Raw genomic sequence first — 21,316 nt, forward strand, 5'->3', positions numbered from 1 at the left:
CTTTATATTAGTGGTCGAAAAATATAGTTTATCCACGCGGTGTTCGAAGTAGTAAGAAGGGAGAAACGTATATGTACACATACATGTATATTTCCATTGAGGTAAGTCAACAAAGTATCACTTTTGCGTCCGATAGCCTATTACATTCGCATCAACAATTAAATTGCGACCGTATAACGTCCACGTAGACTCTCAACTTAGATACACCACTTTTATTATTATTAACAATCATTAAATTACAACATGCCCTTGTATCACCGTTCGCTTGTACCTGGTTCTCTGAACACGTTTACCCTATGACATTCAACAGCCTCCTAATGTTATTTCAACGTCTCCAACCGTAACTGGAACAACCTTTTTCTTTTTTTTTAACGCAACTCCTAAAATGGCACTTTCAGCGCACTGAAGACTCGCATTACGAAGAATACCGCGTTAATTAACCAAATTTCCATATATTCAAAACGGTCGACTCTTCCGAATTGTTCCGATTAGCTCGCATCACATCGAATCGTTTGTTTCAAGATTCGAACTTAAATAATATCCTGTACGCTCCGTACTGGCCGGTGTATAATTTTGCTAAAAAGAATCAACGGCACGAAATGTTAATCATTTGGCGATCTTTCATTGTTTTTTGCATCTCTACCTGATTTCGAATTTTCCAACATTCATTACCCACGCTGGTTGACGATCGGTGAACACAAATTCACCGTGATATTTGTACCTTAGTATACCTTCTTAACGCTACGTACTCGATATCGACGTTACGCGTTCAATAGTCGTCGTTTCTGTTACAGCTAAGCACTGCTTAACACTAGTCCGCAGTCTCGTATAGTTATCGTACTAATTCTGGTAAAAAATTAATAAATGCTAGGGCAAATAATTATTTATCAACAGCTTCCGTCTCAGTGGACGCACCTTGCTTTCGTAAAATGCTGGACGCTCGATTCATCGTGTGACGACGCTATTACTATTAAACGGCGATTAATTATTTAACATCTGCTCCGATAAACCTATCATTATTACCGGAAAAATGATTAACTCCGCAGAGACAACGATATGTGCATTAAGGAAAATTATTTCACTCTATCACTTGCGATTTTAGCTCCCCTATTCGTTTAAGTGCAAAAGCCGCGACGTCGCTGATCAAATGAGACGCGTTCGATCAAATGAGCTCGGACAACGACCGAGCTGTTTTGGAAACACGAGAGATTAAAAATTTTCTAATCATTTGCCGTGTAAAACGCTGCGTAGCGTTGGAAAGCTCGAGTGTATTGGATAATTGTCGATGAAAGCTCTAAGAATCAACGTAATCGTCTATTGCTACGAACAGAGCGTTCTGTCGACTCGTTATTCGTTAAATAATATTCTGCATAAAGTTCTCAACGAAAGCGTGCAAAGGGTCGAATCAACGCAGGATACTTGAACAAAACAACCGTAAACACGCCCGAGACGCTACGTATCCTTACAAACTAACGATCCGTCCCTTTTGTTACGCGGTGTCGTTTCGAAGAAAAGTAAACGTACCTTGAAATCATAAAAAAAATAAAACAACGTCGGCAACGTTTCGAAAATATTGTTTCAAACAAAATCAATGTTCGCTCGGAGCAAAATGGGGAACAACGAAATCACGTGCTGCTCAATAACGCTACTTTGCCATTTAAACATCACCTCATGCCACCGGATTACTCTAGAATCCTCTCAGAAATTAATCAGAATAACATTAACGAAGATCAAGAGGCCAGAAAAATTAATATTTCGGGGCAACGACATACAATCGGTACACATCGACACGTAAAGACAGAGGGATTCTTGAGATACTTGCATCGTAAAATATTGATCATACACCATTCAGTATGCGCAATGTTCGTCAACATCGAGATTAAAAGTGTTAGAGCATGTCGATACAGGTTTGACACGTCGGCGCACGTAAACATCGATTTTGTAACAGACAAAGTGTACACCGATTACGATCTTCTCGATCCCTATGCAAGCACTTGAATATGAGTTTTCGTGTAAAGAGGCGGATAAAAAGTATTCGATCGTTGATCAAAAGCTGTCTCGATCGGCACGAGTAGGTCCGTGGTGTCGTTTCTTAACGTTTACGTAAATGGACGAATAAATGATTACACATAGAGGAGATCTATAATATTTACGACACGTCGGATCCGAATCGTACGCGATCGGACTGCTTGAGATACGTCTCAGCACATCCGCCATTACTTCGCATGGTACTCGTATCGGTAGCAATACGTGGATTCTTTCCAGCTGCGAGGCCAGACTCAAAAATGAGATTCACTCGTGTCACATGCCGATTCGGTTCTGTCGTTGCAACGTTCCTGGCGCACCTGCTGCATTCGCGAACAATTGCTCACCAATTTGTCGCGTCAGTGACAACACGGCTCAGAAAAAACGATTAAAATTTGTCAGATCGGCGAAACGAGTTTTTCGCGTAAAATAGCTTTCGAAGAAGATTGAACATCGGGATGTTTCATCCTTCCGTAACAGAAGGGAGTTCAAACCTCTTGGAAGGTACGTTTAACTTTTGAGTTTTCTCCAATATTTCAACCATTGAAATTGTGAATAAATTTAACGATACAACCCGTTGAAATTGTCACAAGATAGATACCACGAGTTAATGTCGATTGAAACTTTTATTCGTCTGGAATAAAATGATTCCTCCCTGACGAGGTGAGTACAATAAGTAGTGATGGGACCGATTCCGTGACACATTTATTAATGTGTGTATCGATTCTCAAGTATTGACAACAAATACCTACGTGTATTATTAAAATAAGTAACTGTACAACCGGTCATGAAATTCGTCGCGCAATAAGAGAAGAAATCATTATGAATCGTTTACGACCGGTCTCAATTAATACGACTGCTTGTCTTACGAGTGGTTCTGAACTGTGATAAAATAAGTACCAAAGTGAATGTAATTTCTCTACAGAATCTTTCGAAAATAATTGTCCACTCGTGAAGAATTCTATCCAAGTTACGGGCCTCGAACTGTATGCATCGGTGGACAAATAAACTATCGATCGTGTTAAAATTATTTATTACAACTGACACAGTATCATGTAGACATTGACATAAGAAACGTCGAGTCATGTTAAGAACGATACCATCGATCAAATTCAAGATGGTCCCCGCTTTTGGACATCGAGTTAAGAACAATACCATCGATTAAGTTCAAGATTGTCTCCTTGCTTAGACATCGAATTAAGAATATACTTTATCTGTAGACAAGTAAGCAATATACTTGTCCTATCGTTGAAAATAATCACGTGCCCGAACCTATCTCAAGATATACCTATACAATGGTATAATAAAACGTCTCACGGTCCCATCACTAACGATGTTCACCAGAAAACCCGTTCAAATGTTATCTAGATTTGCTCGTTGAGGGACAGTAGGCGATCCCAGGACACGTCGAGCAACAACGAACCGGAGATAGAAGCGGATAGACAGAGAGTAGAGAGACCATTGGAGGAGATTCGAGAAAAGTAGCCTCGCAGCCGCGCGTGCGACAATGAACAAATGACGCGACACGAGTCGCATGGCTTACCAGAGAAACACCGGTCGGGTCTCGGTATTGTCAACGAGCACCGGGGCTTGTTTGGCAAGAGGCTCCCTTCGAGAAGCCTTTCTGTGAGGACATGCGCGTTCAACTTGGCCGTGCCAGCCGGATCCTCAATCAATCTGCGTGGTCGAAGCTCGAACGAACGAGTACTATCGAGCGAGTCTACGTCGCTTTCTGCGATCGAGTTCCTCGTTTTCAATTGTTTGTTTTTTCTTGCGTGTGTCGAGGGACAGATAGAGAGACAAAGTAAATGATTCCAGCGTACGCGCTCGAAGCCTTGAAGCACAATCGCGCTGCGTAACTGTCGTAGACGCGCGAATGGCGTGGCACGTTCGAAGCTGAAGGCCCACCTTGTGCTTTTCTTTCAATTCGATCTGCCTCGCGTTGCATTCGTCGGAGTGGAAGGTTTCGTGTTCGGGCTGCTGTTTACCAGCCGAGTCTCAAGCTGAACACGGACTTCCACGAGATCATATCCTTGGTATTATACTTTTATCATTTTACTCCGTACAATTTCTAGTCGAATATCCCCAAGGATGTTTCTCGAAATCTTCTCAAAATCGAGAGAGAGACGTTTGCAAAATTTGGAGGAGAATACTTTCCAAAGATTGTAGTGCAAGTTTTGTTTCAATTTACTGTGGAATCTCGTTCGGAAAACCGTTCCAGCTTGAAACACCGACCGTGGACATGGAATTCCTTGTTTGTCGCAACACTTCTAATAACAGATTCATGCAAGTGTCATGCAAGGTGTTACTGCACTTGAACGTCGGCTGACAGAGGACAGAGACGAACGACGCTGAGTACACTCGCGACCTTGGTGCGCTACAAACAATCGAATTGTTGTTTCATCCAATTACTGAACGCCTTCGAGATGTCGAAACCTCTCCTCTGTCGCGACTTTCAACACACTGTACCGAGGGTGCTACAATCCATGCACTCGAATTCGCTCGTTACTACGTGCGAACACACACCTGCTAAATACGTGATTGCACAACTCGCTAAACACTACCGTGGCGCACATTCACGCGCACGTGCTTCCGGACGACTCACGTTGCAGGTGTTCCTCGAAGCCGATTCAATTTTAATCCCGATTCGAGCTTGATCATCGCGGATCAAAGTTCACGTTTTCGAACCCAACTTCGTTGCCACCGATAGGATCGATAAGAAAAAGTGTCTCGATAAATAAAAAGTGTTTCCGAATTGATTCGAACCTAGACGAGACTCGAATCGAAATTGCTTTTTGGAAAGAAAAACTTTCGAGCACCGATTTAACCGTCCCTATTTCGAATCCCACGAAACGAATGTTGGGTACCGATGTACAATCTACCCTCCTGTAACACTTTTTCTAATTATTTTATTCCGAAACTTGGAATCGATACGAAACATTTGTCCTGTACGAGGGTTGTCCAAGTTTGTCAAGCCGTGCTACATGGAAAGCGTATTACAGGAGAACTGTCGCAATTTTTGCACCGTGTCGCATCTAAACTGTGTTACAAGAGGGTCGAGTGTCCCCGATTCGATTCCACCCTGTTCGTAGGAGAAAAAAATCGTTCGGAAGGCACGCGCGCGAGCAAACTCGAGAAACGTGGAACACGAAAATACTGCTGTCGATGCTCGCCGGCTGCTGGTTGCTGCGTTCGACGACTTCGCTGTCGGATGTGCATGCCGAAACCATGCTGCCTGATTCGTGGAGACTACCTTAAGCACGCTGGGTACCATGGACCGTTTCCCGTTTCGCTTTCTCGTGGTGCTTGGAGACGCGCGGCGCATCGGTGACTCGTAAGAATGACGTGAACGAATATTGTTCAACAGTGGACATTTTGGTGACGAAGAACAGTGGAGAAATTACGGCAATAGCGAGTTACAAAGAATAATTTCAAATTGGGAAAAGTTCGATCGAACGTCGCGCGTTTGTCTCGGTATTCAACATCGATCGCGGCTCTACCAAAGTGAACCTTGAATCTGAAATTTTAGAATCGTCGGTGTTTCGCGCGAAATATTCTCAATGTTCTACGACTCGTCTAACATCTCAACGATATTTCGTTTCAGCGAACGATTATTTACAAAGTTTCTACCATTGAAATTGTGTCCGTGCTTCTAAATTGTTTCTCGACCCGAAAAATTCGCGATCGAATTATTTTTGTCAACGAGGATCGATTTCCGGTAGAAACATCGCGTATGAAACTTTGGCCAAATATTGAAAACCCTACGGGCATGCTCGAGATGACAAATCGCCCGAAAAGTTCCCAATAATCAACTTCTCTATGTTTGAATAATTATTTCTTAGACTTTCGTATCTCATTGTATCTTTCCGCGTTCTCGACTCGGTCATCCTTCGTCACCTCGTGATTTTTCTCAAGAAGACTCGTCGCTACCGAGACGCGCGCATTGACTCGTAGGTCTCAGAACGATCGAACCACATTACGGACAGTGATACCTACGTTACGTATTTGTTTCGTCGTCTATCTTCGCTTAGAAACACGTCGGACCTGAGTACCGAACACAGGTGACAACAAGCAATTGAGAACTTCAACGAGAAACATTTCAAGAAATCGGCACGGCTTTAGTCCATTCTACCTTTGCTTTCTAGGTATCAAGAGCATCTTCATTCAGCGGCTCTAGTTTCTAAATGATTATCAAAGTGCTCAATGAAGATTAGAAAACAATGCTTAGAGATCTTCGATAATATAGACGATGAAAGGATGCACCGAATATAAGAGAAGTAATGACAGTGTAACCAAAAGAAGAGATACCGTTCAGAAAAAATTAATCACGTGCATGTGGTATATAGTTTCGCCAAAAGAAAAAAGAAAAATGGGGAGACAAACCATTCAAATTGCGTCTGAATTCTACCAATTGAAGCATAACCTTTTCGGCGGTTAAAAATCGATGGTACCTTTTCTATTAATCCGTGACATTCGATCGGAGAAAAAATTCCTAATCTACGAATTCTCTACTGTCGATTTGAAAAGGAAGGGATCCGAAACACGTTCGAAATGTTTGTGGTAACTTCGTGCAAGATGGATGAGAACACGAGATTGGACGTTCGTACCTTGGATGCGCATTCGGCGGGACAAACTGAAATTCTCGTTTATCGCGCGTATCGCATACTCGTTGCAACGATGCGAACGGGTGCTCTCACTCTCTCTCGAAGGAGCCATCGATCAAAAAATAAGGGCTCGCGGTAAAATCGTGAGAGTGATAGAGAGTCGAATGATTTGTTTACACAGAATACGGTCGAGATCTCTCGCTACTGTCTATGCCGAAGAAAGGATCGGGATGAGCGATTAACATAGTGCAATATCTCCGGGAAGAGAAGAAGAGAAACGTCAAAACGTCCCGACGATTCGATCGATCGTCAATTCGTCGCACGACACGCGGCTGATGATGACTCCTCGACGTGTAATCTCGTTCGATGCTCGACGTAACGAACGATCCTCTTCTCTTCCGTGGAACACGTATATCTTACCTCTCGCTTCGTATTACCCGTGGAAACAAATAGAGAGTCGCTCGTCCCGACGGGGGTGTTCGTGACGCCGACTAAAAACTATATAGTCTACGAGGATATGAATCGGAACCACTGCGGGTGAATCGAGTAAAATCAGTGTTATACGACGTGACCATTGCAACGTTCTACTAAGCAAGCTGGGACCCCTAAGATGACCGAGCGTAGTACAAGGATGGTCGACAGGATCAACAGGAGTACGGGATTCGAACACGAGGTCGGGGATACACGATTGCACATATCCTCCTCACAGAAGCACATGTGACCAGTGCCGGTACTTTCCATCATGCACACGTGGTCCACCATGAATAAATTTATCTGTAGCTGCGAAGTGCAGGTCCGCCTCACGCTCTCGTACGCTGCGAACAAACGATTCATCCACGTAAATAGGAGTGTTTCGATCAGTTCGTGGATCCTATGTACAAAAGTAAATGATCAAAAATGATTGTATCCAATTATATGTGTATATTTTCTTTTTTTGCAACCGATATGTTTCTTCGATGGAAGATGACCTTAGAAATAGATCGAAAAAGGCACCGGTGTGCCAAAATATATGTATAGGGTATAGTTAATAAAATTATATCAAGAATCTACAAAAATATGTATAGTTATACAAAACATTGTGCGAAAAATGGACCAGGAAAATATTGTCGTACTAAATACTTAAATATCATTATGTTAATCGTTCACGAATAAAAGTACGCTTGGTATGCTTGAAAAATCAAATGTATTTTCTATTTTAATTCCGTGCTACGAGTTCTTCTCGAAGACGCATTCAGGAAGGAAAAATAATGAAAAGTTATTCTTTCTTACAGAGACGTGACAATTGAAAATGTCGATTATCGAATGTACCGTCATAAAATATAGCAAAAATACGTCAACAAAGTCACGTTCAATTTTTCTCCACGTTTTAACGCTTGAATAATACTCACGTGACTTTGCATTGCGAACCATTTTCACGCAGCAGCCATTGCAGGTCATCAAGGGCGGCTGGTCCCTGGGAAGGGCAGTGTAATTAAAGGGATCCTTGCATCTGAGATCCGTCCACGAATCGCATTCGTAGCAGTAAACGGAGCGAGCTAGAAAATACAATTACAATGAAGCGAAGCGTTCGTTCCGTTTCGAGCGGCGAAAAAAAAAAAAAATAATAATAATACAAAATTGCAAAACGTTCAGCTACTTCGATATGTGGTGAAATAACTCTTACGTTGAACAATGAAATTACAATTTGAAACAATCGTGTATTTGGCCAAAAAGGGAGACAAGTAGCGATTGAAAAACGAAAAAAGAAAAATTAGCGAGAGTAGAACGAAAAGAGATACGAATGAAATAATTCTAGATAAAATGTAGAAATCGAAAGTCGAGCAAGGCGCAAAATGAATGTATCTGCCCAAGCGTGTGATACGGAACAGCTGAAAATAATAATAAGAAAGGAAGAAAATGAAAAAACTTAGTTCTCGCGGGGTAGCGATGAAACAAAAATGAGTTGAATTTTGTAGACGCAAATCCTGCGGAATAACGTCGACAACAAGGACACTGAAGAGAAGCTGGCTTGATCACTCACTCTGGCACTCCGCGCGACAGACGGTGGCAACCGCGAGTACAATTGTCGCTGAAACGAAACATCGGTCACTGTTTTAGACGACGATTGACATGTATGTAACCACGCATGGCTACGGAACAATAATTATGAAACAACAACAACAACAATGGGTGCACATTTGCTAAAACTACTGTCACTATTCTTCCTACTGCTATTGCCTTCGCTATGGTCGACGACTCTACGCAACGTCGTGAATATCGCATGTGGCATCGATCGCGGTTAAAAACATTCGGAACGCTGTCGGATCCAAACATTTCGTTCATTTGTAATTGTTCTAAGATTCGAACAACACGAAGAAAATCCGACGATAACGTCAATCACTCGAAGCGTTATCCGCTCGCGACGTATTCGGGCGGTGCTTATTTCTCGTTACTTTTGGTTCTTACCTACCTGATAACGTTTAGACGAGCCTTGTTCCCAATTACGAACTCCGTTATGCAATTTTATCACTAGACCGAGGATTTTGCGCATTCACGGTGGGGCTATGGTAATACGAAGAATACATGCAAAACGTATGCAGAATATTTTCAATACGTTAACATAGGAATTATTTAGTTCGGGGAAAGATAAAATTGATATTTCTGGAAGAAGAACACGGGGTGCCAAAATATATATGTAGGGTAGAGTTTACGAAAATTATAACAAGAATCTACAAAAATATGTATAGTTATGCGGAACATTGTGTGAAAAATGGACCAGGAATATATTATCGTACTAAATATAGAGAAAAGTTATCAGGGAAGATCAACTTTACGAATGATGACATAAAAAAAAGGAACAGAAAATCTGATAACAATACTTTTGCTTCTTTTCAAAGTTCCCGCGAAAATCGTTATACTTATCACTTCTCACGCACGAAAAAGTACATTTTCTTGAAAGTTTAAGAAGTTCCCTTTATTGCATCATTATCCGATACAAAAGTTCTTTAACAACGATACTTCTACAGATATAATATTGCAAAGACTGGAATTCTTTTTGCAAACTTAAATATTTACCGATTTCTCTCTAATCTTTAACTTTAATCTTTAAAAGCTTCTCGCGGATAATTTTATTTATTTACAAAATAAACTACGAGAGAATAGTTACTACTGTCTGTAAATGTTTATTCGCATGACCAAACAAATTGGACACCGTTTTCTCACCTCTCTCTTTAATATAATAATATTAATAATTTATTTTGCACGCGTGCATATCTTCTGCATAACTTTCGTATATATTTCTCTTATTCGTACACGCTATAAATGCATAAAATCCACGGTCTATTTACGATTAAGAGATCTAGATATCTGGATTATGAATATTGTAACTAGTTCGATAATACGGTAACAATTAAATCTATAATTATCCATAGAGATTGTCTTAATGCTGCTCAGGGAGTCGTGATAAATATGTGCACGTATGAATGTAAATAACAGTATGTTTGTTCATCTTGAGACTGGTAGTCGTGAATACTAAACTCGATTGAATGTTGCGAAATCATGCATCAGACTCCCCCGGCTCCCCGTGTTATAAAATAACTACGATGCAAATGCATTTTTTCCACGTAATACGCGTTCTATTTTCAGCTATACACAACGAAGAATGAATTCATTACACGAATTAAGATTTCAGCGTTGAAGTTCACAGAGAGTTCCTCGTCTCGGAAAATCCATTTAAAGTTAACGCAACGCTACACGTTACATCGTATTAAAATCCATGGATGCATCTCAAATGGAATCGTTATTATTATTATCGATTCGGTCGCATTCGCGAGCATCGAACATCCTTTTTTATTCTATTTTCATACCTTCCAGTATGCAGCATTTCTTTGTCGTAGCATGTGTGAAGAATACGTAGTTAATAGGACAATGACAATCGTTGATTCGAAACGTTAATGGATTTATCGATCTTAGAAACTTGTTTGTACGTACCTCGTGCACAGCGGCAGCGATCGTACGCGTGTCTATTAGTGTGATCGATTGTGACATATTTCTTAGAATGACCTACGTACGAGAAGTCTACGGGGAATAATAATACGAAACCAAATTTCATATTCGCAGTGTGTCGTTGGCGACAAAAGTAGCTCACGGTGTCTCGCTTGAAAAATGAACAAGCTGCATAAAATTCATTTACATGCGAAGAGATATTGAAAATCGAGTTCCATTCCAACCACCTTGATTCTACATATATCATACTACCCACACCTTTCGAGCGCCCTTTCATTTTAACAGAATCGAAACTTTTTTTCATAAACGTACGCTTGTCTGAAAATTTTATTTTTTTATATTAAAGAAAAAGATACGAGGTAAAAATGGCGTATCGCAAATATTCTTTGCAAAGACACGAGTAATGTACAAATCACGAGTATCCACTTATTTCGATATCAATAGCGTTTCGAAGAGTACCTATAACAGTGGTTATTAAGCAACAGGTTCGCATATGTATCTACAAATGTCCAATTTATTCGAAAAGTTCACGTAGCGATATTGTTAAGAATTCATAGCGATGAACCTTGTTTTGTACAAATCCAAAATTATAATCGACTGTAATTTTCATTTAAAATTGTACCTAAGTAACGTTCGATTGATACGACAAAATAATATTTTCGGTAAAATTATTTTAAAGATAGAATGGTGCTCCAAATATTTAATCGTGAAATGTAATGAGCTGTGTCAGCGGAGAAAGAACCTTTTATTTTATTTTCGAGAGAGAACGAAAGAAATCGAAAGATAAGGAGACACTTTTATCGCCAACGACGCTCTATGCTTGTCCACGCTTATCTGCGCTAATCGTGAGCTAGACTTGTGTCTAGCTTTCTTGTTTTCGTCTTTTGCACTCACCCGGAGCAGTGCGCTCGACTGCCTCCAAACAATCGATAATGCACGTTCCATTCGTATCTAACTAGTCAGGCAGTTATTGCTTCGTGAGGGGTAGGAAAGGTTTAACGAGCTCGAAGGGTGCAAGCAAGAAACAACACGGTGTAGGAGTGCGCTGTGAATTCTCCCCTTTTTACTATTTGTATCGCTGAATTCTTGATACCGATCACACCGAATGCACCGCAATGGACGAAGATATACGCGTCAAGGAAGCTAAAGAATACATCGTCTACGATAACACATCGGATTTGTAAATACAGAATTAAAAATTTCATATTACATTCGTCAATTTGATGAAAATTTTACAATACTTTATAAAATCTATATTATTTAGATATTGTGATAAATTTTTACGATCGAAGATTCACGCGATAGAGAAAAATTTTGTTTCATCCCCTTGTGTCTTGAAGAGGGTCATCAATAATAAATGAAACCCGAAGATGATTGGGCGTTTGGGTGTTCTGATAGAAGATAATTGAATACTTTTAAGATTCTTGTCTGTTCTATTCAGTATTGCGTTCTTTTGATATTTATTACCAACTTGATCGTTCATTACTTAATATTATCACAATGGAACATTTTACTCCGTTTGTGATTAACAAATTTCCTATAAGTAAGCATCGATTTCTGTACGTTACATAAATTTTCCGTCTCATTCACGGGGAAAGGTAAACGGTAACCTGTTGTCTTTAAATTTATCGTCAATTATCCATTTCTCCTCTCGCGATATATTATCGTCCACTGAATCGATGCATTGGCGTTACGAGGCGATGTTAAAATCTCGCAGACTGATAGCAGGGAAAATATTATTCAAATATCCATTAGTGTCAATTCGCTAAGAAACATTACTTCCTAAGAATTATCCTTAACACATTTGTAGACAATAGCCTATCGCTATCATAATTGCGTGTGGCATGAAACGAAGACAGATTCACTAGTGTCGCTATTATTTTTAATAATGTACAAGCAATGCACAGAATCCATGTATAATCGTAAAATTTGTTCGTTCGAGATATCCATTTTTGCTTCGAATTTTAAATCGCGTCTAAGAAATGAAACATTTCTGACGAATGTTTGCAAGTTCTCTCTGCAATAGTATCCAATTAAAAGCGAAATTATTTCTGAAGTTATCAAAAATACGATCTAATCGTGTCAAAATATTACAAATTATTCCAATGTAACCTCTCTCGAGTCTTTTGTTGTCTATGCGCTCGCCTGTACATTCAACGAGTCGTTGGAAAAAAAAAACACCGTAAGTAAACACGAATAATAAACCAGATCGACGATTCGTTCGAAAGTAACGATGTTATAAAACGAGTAATTACTCGCGAAACTCACCCACTATCAAGTAATTCGTCCCCATGTTTCCCGCAATGGTTTCTTCTTACTTTTTATTCAACTTCATGCCGTGTCACGAATTCGCCCTTGCAATAGAAATGCACGCTGTATGCAACTCGCGGGGTTGCATTCGCCCGTCAGGCAATCGACTGTAATGGAGACAAAAATTAAAAATCGCTACTTGATGCTGCTACACGTCGTTGAACATTGCTCCCGTTTCGTTGATCGTTTCTAATTATGCGCTATTGAACGTAATTACAGGATGGAGTGTATTGATGTCCCTACAGACGTTGATGTATGCATCGGGGCGACCATCGTTTCAAGCGATAGATTTGTGACTTGCACGAGATTAGTGAGTAAATAAATACATATACGTATACCTGTTCATTTCAGTCGCTGCTAATCGTACTTTCATCACTTACTCGTTTCTTGATTCCTTTATTTGTAAAACGTGACATATCAGCCGTTATCTATAACAGTACCGGAGTTGGGATATAGAACTACTTGAAACACGCCTGTCGTTGCAAACGTAAAATATACGAGACATAATTTACGTTATCGTGTCATCATATTACAACGTTTGCAGTGTCTACTTAAACTCATTGCTTGCATCAACGCATACATCAGCGTCTGTGGAGACCTTTGTAGAGCTGAAACGGGGGGTCGCCAATTTTAGAAAATCAATATTTCGGTTGAAACTGATCTATGCAACTATTCAAAAAATAAGATAGAAGAAAGTAACCGATACCATCACAAGTTACGTTTCACGAAGAGCGAAGAAAGCTTCGGTAACGATGAATTATTTCAAATACAATTTTACTATTTATTCTTTTCCAAGCAGTGTAAAATTTTGAATAAAATTTTCAATATAAGGTGAATCCAAGCATAAAATATTCTTAACAATAAAATTTGATCATAGAGAAATATTGTCCTAAAAACATGTCCTAAAAACGTTTAATAAGAATCTCGAGTTTTGCTCATTCAACAGCTATGATAATTATGATTGATTATACTCTAAGTTATTTCTCGTTCTGTTTAAATAATCCAGAGACGTGTTAGTCCAATTCGAAACGATACAGGGTTAATACACTCTGTTTTTCGCGCGATCTTGCGGCAACCAACGCTGCGGCAAAGAACCGAGCCAACAAAATGCCGCATCTTCCCTTCCCGTGTTATTAAGACTTTGTCTACATCTAACTTCGTTCGCTAGCTTAACGCAAATTTCAGATGCATAATGAGTTGGAATACTTGTCACGATACTTGCGGACATGTTCAATGCTAACAGGAGTGGTCTAACCAATATTGATTCTAACGCCGTTTGTTTCTACGATGCAATTACTTTCTCTTTAAATCATCACCCCACAGGAAGTATTCGAACTGGTCTCCACTGGCAAGCATTTCACATACTGGGAGATCCGATACACTGATATTACAAGTAGTGAAATTTACATTACGCGGAAGACAGATAAAGATGTTGATAAAAACCATATATATTCCATTCCTTACAACTTTGAATCTTCGCGTATAATTTAAACCACAAAGTGATCGTAAATCGAGAAACATATATTCCTTGGATTTGTACGATTTTAAACCTTTTCTGTTAGTTTAGAGCAGTAGAATGCGTTTGCAAATTTTTTAACAATCGATTCAGTCTACGTATCCACGATAAAGCTTCTAGTGTTACAATTAAAGTATCATTACTCGATACAAGTGATTCGTTAAAAAATCACAGTTTCTCTCGGTTGACGATTATTTCATCATTTCTAATTAATTTTGTATCTCGAAATTGTAATGTACTTTTACTGTCTTTAATTTTACTATCGTATGTAATTAAACATTAATCATCCTACGTCGTGTACGCTACTATTAATTCTTTATATTTATTTTAGAAAGCGTTCCTTCTTATATTGTATAACGATTGTGTCAGATTATTACCAAAATAAAATGTCTATCCAAAATAACTAAAATATTAGAATCGAAAATATTTGATAATATTAGATTCGACCAGCAATGTCTCGACTCATCTTGCATACGTTTATAACAATCAAGAACCTTAACGAACGCACTATTTGAAAATTTCTAATTTTCAAATTGAATTAAAATATAGTAACTCCAAGACATAACATTCAATTGTTACAGTATTTTTGTTACATTGATTTCATAAATAATATGCAACACCTGTATCGAATAATTCTCAATAATGGATGCGTTGAGCAGCGTCTTTTCTACCCCGTCCCATTGATCTGGTAAGCGAAGTGTGTTGTTTACCCTTGGGGTGAAGAAGTACTCGACGATAGAAGCGACGTTAAGCGTCTAATCCATTAAAAGGGATTCCATTTGCATTCTTCGCAAGAGTTTCTGGCCTATTGTTCTCTCCAAGTGTTGTTTGGTCGAAACATTGCATAACACTTCAATGTGTGAATATTATTATTAACGATACTTCTAACGTAATATCGTTCGTCAATGCAAATTCATAGATGTAACATCGAGATGAAAGAAAATTTTGATTCGTTCAGTGGTTGCTAAAAAAAATTGAATCAGTCGGATCAGATGGTCCACTTTGAATATTTTACGTTATATGAAGGCAAAAATAAATCGAAATCGTGGAGTAACATTTTTCTGTACGATGTTCCATTCTCTGGATAATTAATTTCGAAAATATCGCGACACGCGAGTATTTATTATACTGATTATGCTTATTATGCTTGAATGTTTTTTCTTGTAGTTACAGAATGCTTTAGGTACATTTCATTTCGAAGAAATTTGTATTCGCGAATTACTCTGTACACGAACGTCTGTAACGAACAATTTACTCGTAATGCTTGGAACAGAACGGTGGTAAGAATCGTCGATTAAATAGCGTGCTTCTAATCTAGAATTCGTTCCCATAGAAAGTTATATCGCGAGAAAGGTCGCACAGGGACGCAATAAATCAATCTGGCTCTATCATAATATATGCTGCGCGCAAAAAAAAAAAAAACCAACTCGAAGGTTAAGTAAACTCTAAAGTTTCAGCTAGAGCAGCACCGAACCTAACGAAACGTATAAATAACTAAACTTAGCGAACTTGACTCGTCACTTCGTTGCAAAAGCATCGTTAATGTTGTGTTTATTGAAATTTTCCGCATAAACTTCTAATGATGCGGTGCTCGTGGAGCAATTACTCTTGACACTGTATGAAACTGGGTTTCCCGGTTGTTGTCGGGATTATGTTAATAACAACATAGAGCTACGCATACCAAGAGAACACGAGAAAAAAATGATTAACAACGTAGAAGGTCAACATTACCTGCACTGCCATGAGTGCCCCCACGATGGAAACAATATTACGCTTGTTATTATCATAAATCTAGTCCTTTCGATCGTTTTTACTTTACTCGATTCTTTTACATTCTATATTACTACTGTTACTATATTACTACTTTCTATCTCAATTAAATTTTATTCAACCGACTTTTACTTTCTACAGTCTATGAATCTGTGTATTATATTTTATACCACAATTTCGACTCACATGCTCTTTAGTAAATATCATTATTTTAATCCTTGCATTATATCATTAATTACAGCGTTGCACAATTATCGGTCAATTTACTCCCTTTACCTCTCAAAATGGCTACGAACTAAAAACTTGCTTTTAACGACTATGCAATCGCTACGTTACACGTTCCCTGAAGTGAGTTTTCCATCGAATATTCATTTACAGAACATGAGTACACTGGAGAGAATGCCCCTGAAGGTTATTTATCCATCAGAATTTCTTAAAACTGATCACAATTTCATATCGCGTAAATACAAATAATTCTACCATAAGAAAAATACATTTTACAAGTAAACATAAGTCAGGGGCATTCCTCGCAGCTCTGTAGCTATCAATTTAGTTGCTTCGATCAACACGGACGATCCTTTGTTAATATTTCTAAATTTCACACCGCGTATGAAAATAGAAAAACGTGAAAAGCTGTCCGAGATAGAGTCACGAATTGAAAAATAAATCTCTCGAAAGAAATAAATATCTCTCTTGCTTCGATCAGCACGGACGATCTTTTACTAATATATCTAAATTTCACACCGCGTATGAAAATAGAAAAACGTGAAAATCTCTCCGAGATAGAGTCACGAATTGAAAAATAAATCTCTCGAAAGAAATAAATATCTCTCTTCTTAAAGTAGAAAAACTGTCCGAGATAAAGAGTCACAAATTAAAAAAAAAATCTCTCGAAAGAAAGAAATATCTCTCTTACTTCTTCAGTACGGATAATTCTTTGCTAATATTTCTAAATTTCACTCCGCGTATGAAAATAGAAAACGTGAAAAGATATCCGAGATAAAGAGTCACGAATTAAAAAATAAATCTCTCGAAAGACAAGTGTCCGTACCTGTCGTGACACCGACGTTGATTCTTGATCCTTGCGTGATACCAACAGCAACAAGTCTGTTTCCAATGTGACGCAAGGGTGCTCGTCCAGCGAGCGAATCGCTTCCGCGATTCCGAATTATCGCCTCGACGCTGTTCCGCTACGAGGAAAGACGTCTGATCCCGATATTCTCCATAGCAGCGTCAAAATTTCATTTCTCCGCGAAACGTGTCCAACCACGCCGTGTCCACATCGATGTTACATCTCTGTCTTCGTCCTGAAAAAATTTCAAGCGAGAAGATTCGACGGAAGTCTCTGACGAAATCGACCGGAGACGCTCGATCGTGGACAAAAGCTCGAATGTACAATCTTGTTTCCACGAAATCGTTCTCGTTGACCGCAACGATTAAACAGGGGACGTATTAAAAAAAAAAAAGAAACTGGGGAATGAGAGCCACAGTTTGCTTCGATTGTACGCGAATATGTAACGACGTAAAAATTACACGATTGAGTCACTTCGAATCGTTTCGAGCTGAGAATCTCGGTTCTAAACGATCGCTACTTACGACGCTAAGTTTGCTAGTTTTATGGAAAATGAGAATCAATAAGTGGAGAACGGTAGTAACGAACGAACTTGAACGAGTTTCTTTTCTTTTTCGTCTCAATAATTAGTTAAAAGGTAATACTTGTGTTTCGAAATGTTCCGAACTTATCGAAGTTCGAATGTTCGAAATTATCCGAACAATCGAGTATCCGAATATTCGGACAATACCACCACGAAGTATTCGCAATACTTCAAGTACACGAATTCTTTTCCCAAAGATTCAGGGATCCAAATATGGGTTTACAAAGTTACACTTTTAAACAAAAGTGCAATTCCGTGGATACTATCTAACAACGTAAACTTCGCAATTCCATGTGTATAAATTTAAATCGTGCTTCTATTCTTATATATACTTTTTTTTTTTTAATTATTCGAGAGAGAAATTAAGCGAAAATTTGTAAAAAATATTTAATCGAACGTTGCACACGTGCTCAAAAACGCACACGTGTTTTCTATTCTTTTCCCCTGTTTATCACCCGAATTATCCGGATCATTTCATTGGTATCTGGAATAATCGAATATTCGGATTATCCGGATAATTAAATGATTCGGATTATCCACTCGACCCCGTTATACAAACCCATAGTTGTGAATTGGACGAATATTGCTCGTACGATCAAAGTAGAAATTTTTCTCAAAGTGCAAAACGTAGGTGTGTCATAAGGGATTTTTAATACGTTCGCCAAAGAAAGTGAAATATTTATTGTTACGAAAATTGGGAAAATTTTCCGCGCGTATCGAATAGTATTCGCGCTTCTGGTTAAATAATTGTATTACTGTCGAATACGAAAGGGGAAATCGTGATAAGCCAAAACCTATTACCACAGAAAAAATAACGAATGTCGTTCAAAAGAGATGAGACATTTATTGTTACGAAAAATCAGGAAAACTTCCCATCGAGTGATATTCACGTAGTTAAATAATTGTCAAACACGAGGCAGATCGCGGTAAGGGTGCTAGGAATCGTTGGTATTGTATAGCACACTGGAGGCATGTTTAAACGAAACTTTTATTCGTTTGGTAAAGCCCTCAATGGGAAACAAACGACTCGTGTCCACGGCGCTACGGTATTCCCATGAAACACAATTTTCCATAATACCACGAATCTCGAACCGCTTGGCGAGGCAATTGATCGACGGGACAATATGTACGGCGATCTGTTAAACGACTCACCCGTCGCGCATATTAATGTTTGCACAAAGGAAAATGAAATGGCCTCTCGACATACGAGATGCATAATGGAAACTACGAGTGGAAATCACGGAACGGACACAATGCACCGAAAGGAGAGTCTCGAGTGAAAATATCGAAGATGCACCGAAAATCCACCATTGTAACAATTCTACATTTCAAGAAATTAATTCGATCGAAACGAAAAACGATACAAACGAGAGATGAAATTTTTCCTCGAACGTGTCGTTGTTACCGAGGAAATTTAACTTTAAGATCGATACGCAATAATGCCTAAAATTTGAGCACCTGTTGCTCGATGTAACCTGCACGATTGTGTACTGAATCCGAGGATAGATTTTCGGTAACAACTCTCGAGAATTATACTAAATTCGTGGGTTTCACTAACGAACAAACGAAAAATTGTACGGTCGAAGAACTAAGACGAAAGTTCAATACCATTCAACGAACTTATATCGAATTGCAACGTATTCGCGAAATAAGAATTTCATTCGAGGAACGTATTTATCGTATTAATTGGTTCAATGCCAGAAGTGTGAAAAGACACGTTGCATTCTCCGATCGTTCTGACGCTTATTTAAATGTGCCGACAACCGTAAACTTCGTTTTGCACAGGTTTCCATTCAATTTCATTGGCTTCGATACACGCAGGGAGGTAATGCCACTTGCGTTCGAATGTTTACTTACAAGTTACGAAACATTGAGAACAAGACTGCCCTGCAATCAAATACGAAACGATAACGTTTCGCGCGAAGATAACGTACACCACGGAACTACTGTCGAACGAGTGATGAAGATTCGCAATGATCGGACAGCCGGTTTTTCACTCGCGGTCGATCGTCCGATTATACGTTCAACGAACGAAGAACGCGTACAATTTAACGAGAAGAATATCTCGTCGATGAAACGAAACGCGAACACGTTCGTCGCGAACCAACTTGTAACTTCTTCGTAATTTACGAACTGAAATTCTCTATCACGGTACGCAAGAACAGTTTCCGCGTGGTGGACGAACCGATTTGTACCGAGTAACGAGAAACGTGTGGCTCGAGATCGCGTAATTCGAGATGCTGGTCGTAACCAAAGATGATGAGAACGTAACGTAGCCGACCAATCGGGACGTACATCGTTTGTAAACAATTTCGATGTTCCGTGTACCACGCGTCTCGTTGGTGTTTCCAAGTGCCGAGAAAACTTACTGGATCGTTCGCACTGGGATTACACTCCGAATACAGTCGTGCAGAAATAGAGAACGAAATAGAGATCTCGGAAACGTGAACTGCTACACCCTCGTCGATACGTACACAACTCGTAAACGATGATCCCGAGACGCTCGAGCTTGGAAAGCGAGCGAGATATTCAGGGACGAGGACGAGAATTCGGCGCAGGAGACTCGAAACCACCCCTTGTTTCGTCTCTTACAATACGGATCATCGAAACTCTCTCTTATCGTCGAGCGTACGCTGTTCCAGACCGATCCCGTGAACACTGCATCGCCAGCATGGCGGTGGACTATTCCACGCAGGGTAGAGGGCAACGATGCGGCGCGGGCAGGTGCAGTGGTTGCGACTACGCTAGCGTTTAAGCGTCGGAGAGCGTCGCGACGCGGTCTGTGAAAACGCCAGCCGAGCGGCGCAATCGGATAGAGGCGAACTGCGGATCCAGGTCGATCAATATGACGGGTCAGCAGTCGTTGCCTCGTGCTCGTGTTGCGGCAAGTGCGTCGAGCGGTCGACGAGAGAAAGGGAGAGAGAGAACCGGTGAGAGTGGGGTGGTGTGGAGTGTGAGTGGGAGAGGGAGAGGGAGCATCCGTCACGATTGCGCCGTGAAGGCTTTCGCCTAGACCGTTTAATTCCCAATCAAAGCACACGTGCTGACCTGCACCTACCTTAGGATACAATGGATTTCCCCGAGAATGGAATTTTGCGATTTGAAAATCCCCCTCTTGACGATATCATTCTTCAATTTTTGAACCGAACGTGGTCCATCCAATGCGTGGATATTAGGTGTACCAAATGAGAGAGATTACAAATTATGGATAGTCTGTTGTAACGTACGGAAACGAAACACAGTACAGAATGAACGAAGAGAGCAACTGACGGTACGTGGAACGGTTTATCGCGGTCAGTTGCATATTTATTGGGGATTCGTTTCATTCGGGGAGAGAGAGGGAGCATCCGTCACGATTGCGCCGTGAAGGCTTTCGCCTAGACCGTTTAATTCCCAATCAAAGCAAACGTGCTGACCTGCACCTACCTTAGGATACAATGGATCTCCCCGAG

General features: G+C 39.8%; 1 protein-coding gene across 3 annotated transcripts; it reads right to left on the reverse strand.

Annotated features, from left to right (window-relative positions):
- Positions 1–70: 70 nt before the first annotated feature.
- Positions 71–20,741, reverse strand: Qvr (glycosylphosphatidylinositol-anchored protein quiver). Of its 3 annotated transcripts, none has more exons than XM_076322177.1 (6): positions 20,339–20,738; positions 17,261–17,516; positions 12,882–13,030; positions 8,650–8,697; positions 8,018–8,164; positions 71–7,444 (listed from the first exon to the last, which is right to left on the reverse strand). In XM_076322177.1, exons 3-6 carry the CDS (start codon positions 12,904–12,906, stop codon positions 7,188–7,190), a joined length of 477 nt encoding a protein of 158 aa, XP_076178292.1. In that variant the 5' UTR covers positions 12,907–13,030; positions 17,261–17,516; positions 20,339–20,738; the 3' UTR covers positions 71–7,187. The 3 variants fall into 3 exon arrangements, with proteins under 3 accessions (XP_076178292.1, XP_076178293.1, XP_076178294.1); XM_076322178.1 differs by having other exon boundaries at positions 20,234–20,738; XM_076322179.1 differs by lacking the exon at positions 8,650–8,697 and having other exon boundaries at positions 20,339–20,741.
- Between the last annotated feature and the right edge of the window lie 575 nt (positions 20,742–21,316).

This window comes from Ptiloglossa arizonensis, chromosome 10 (assembly GCF_051014685.1).
Source record: "Ptiloglossa arizonensis isolate GNS036 chromosome 10, iyPtiAriz1_principal, whole genome shotgun sequence".
Lineage (NCBI taxonomy): Eukaryota > Metazoa > Arthropoda > Insecta > Hymenoptera > Colletidae > Ptiloglossa > Ptiloglossa arizonensis.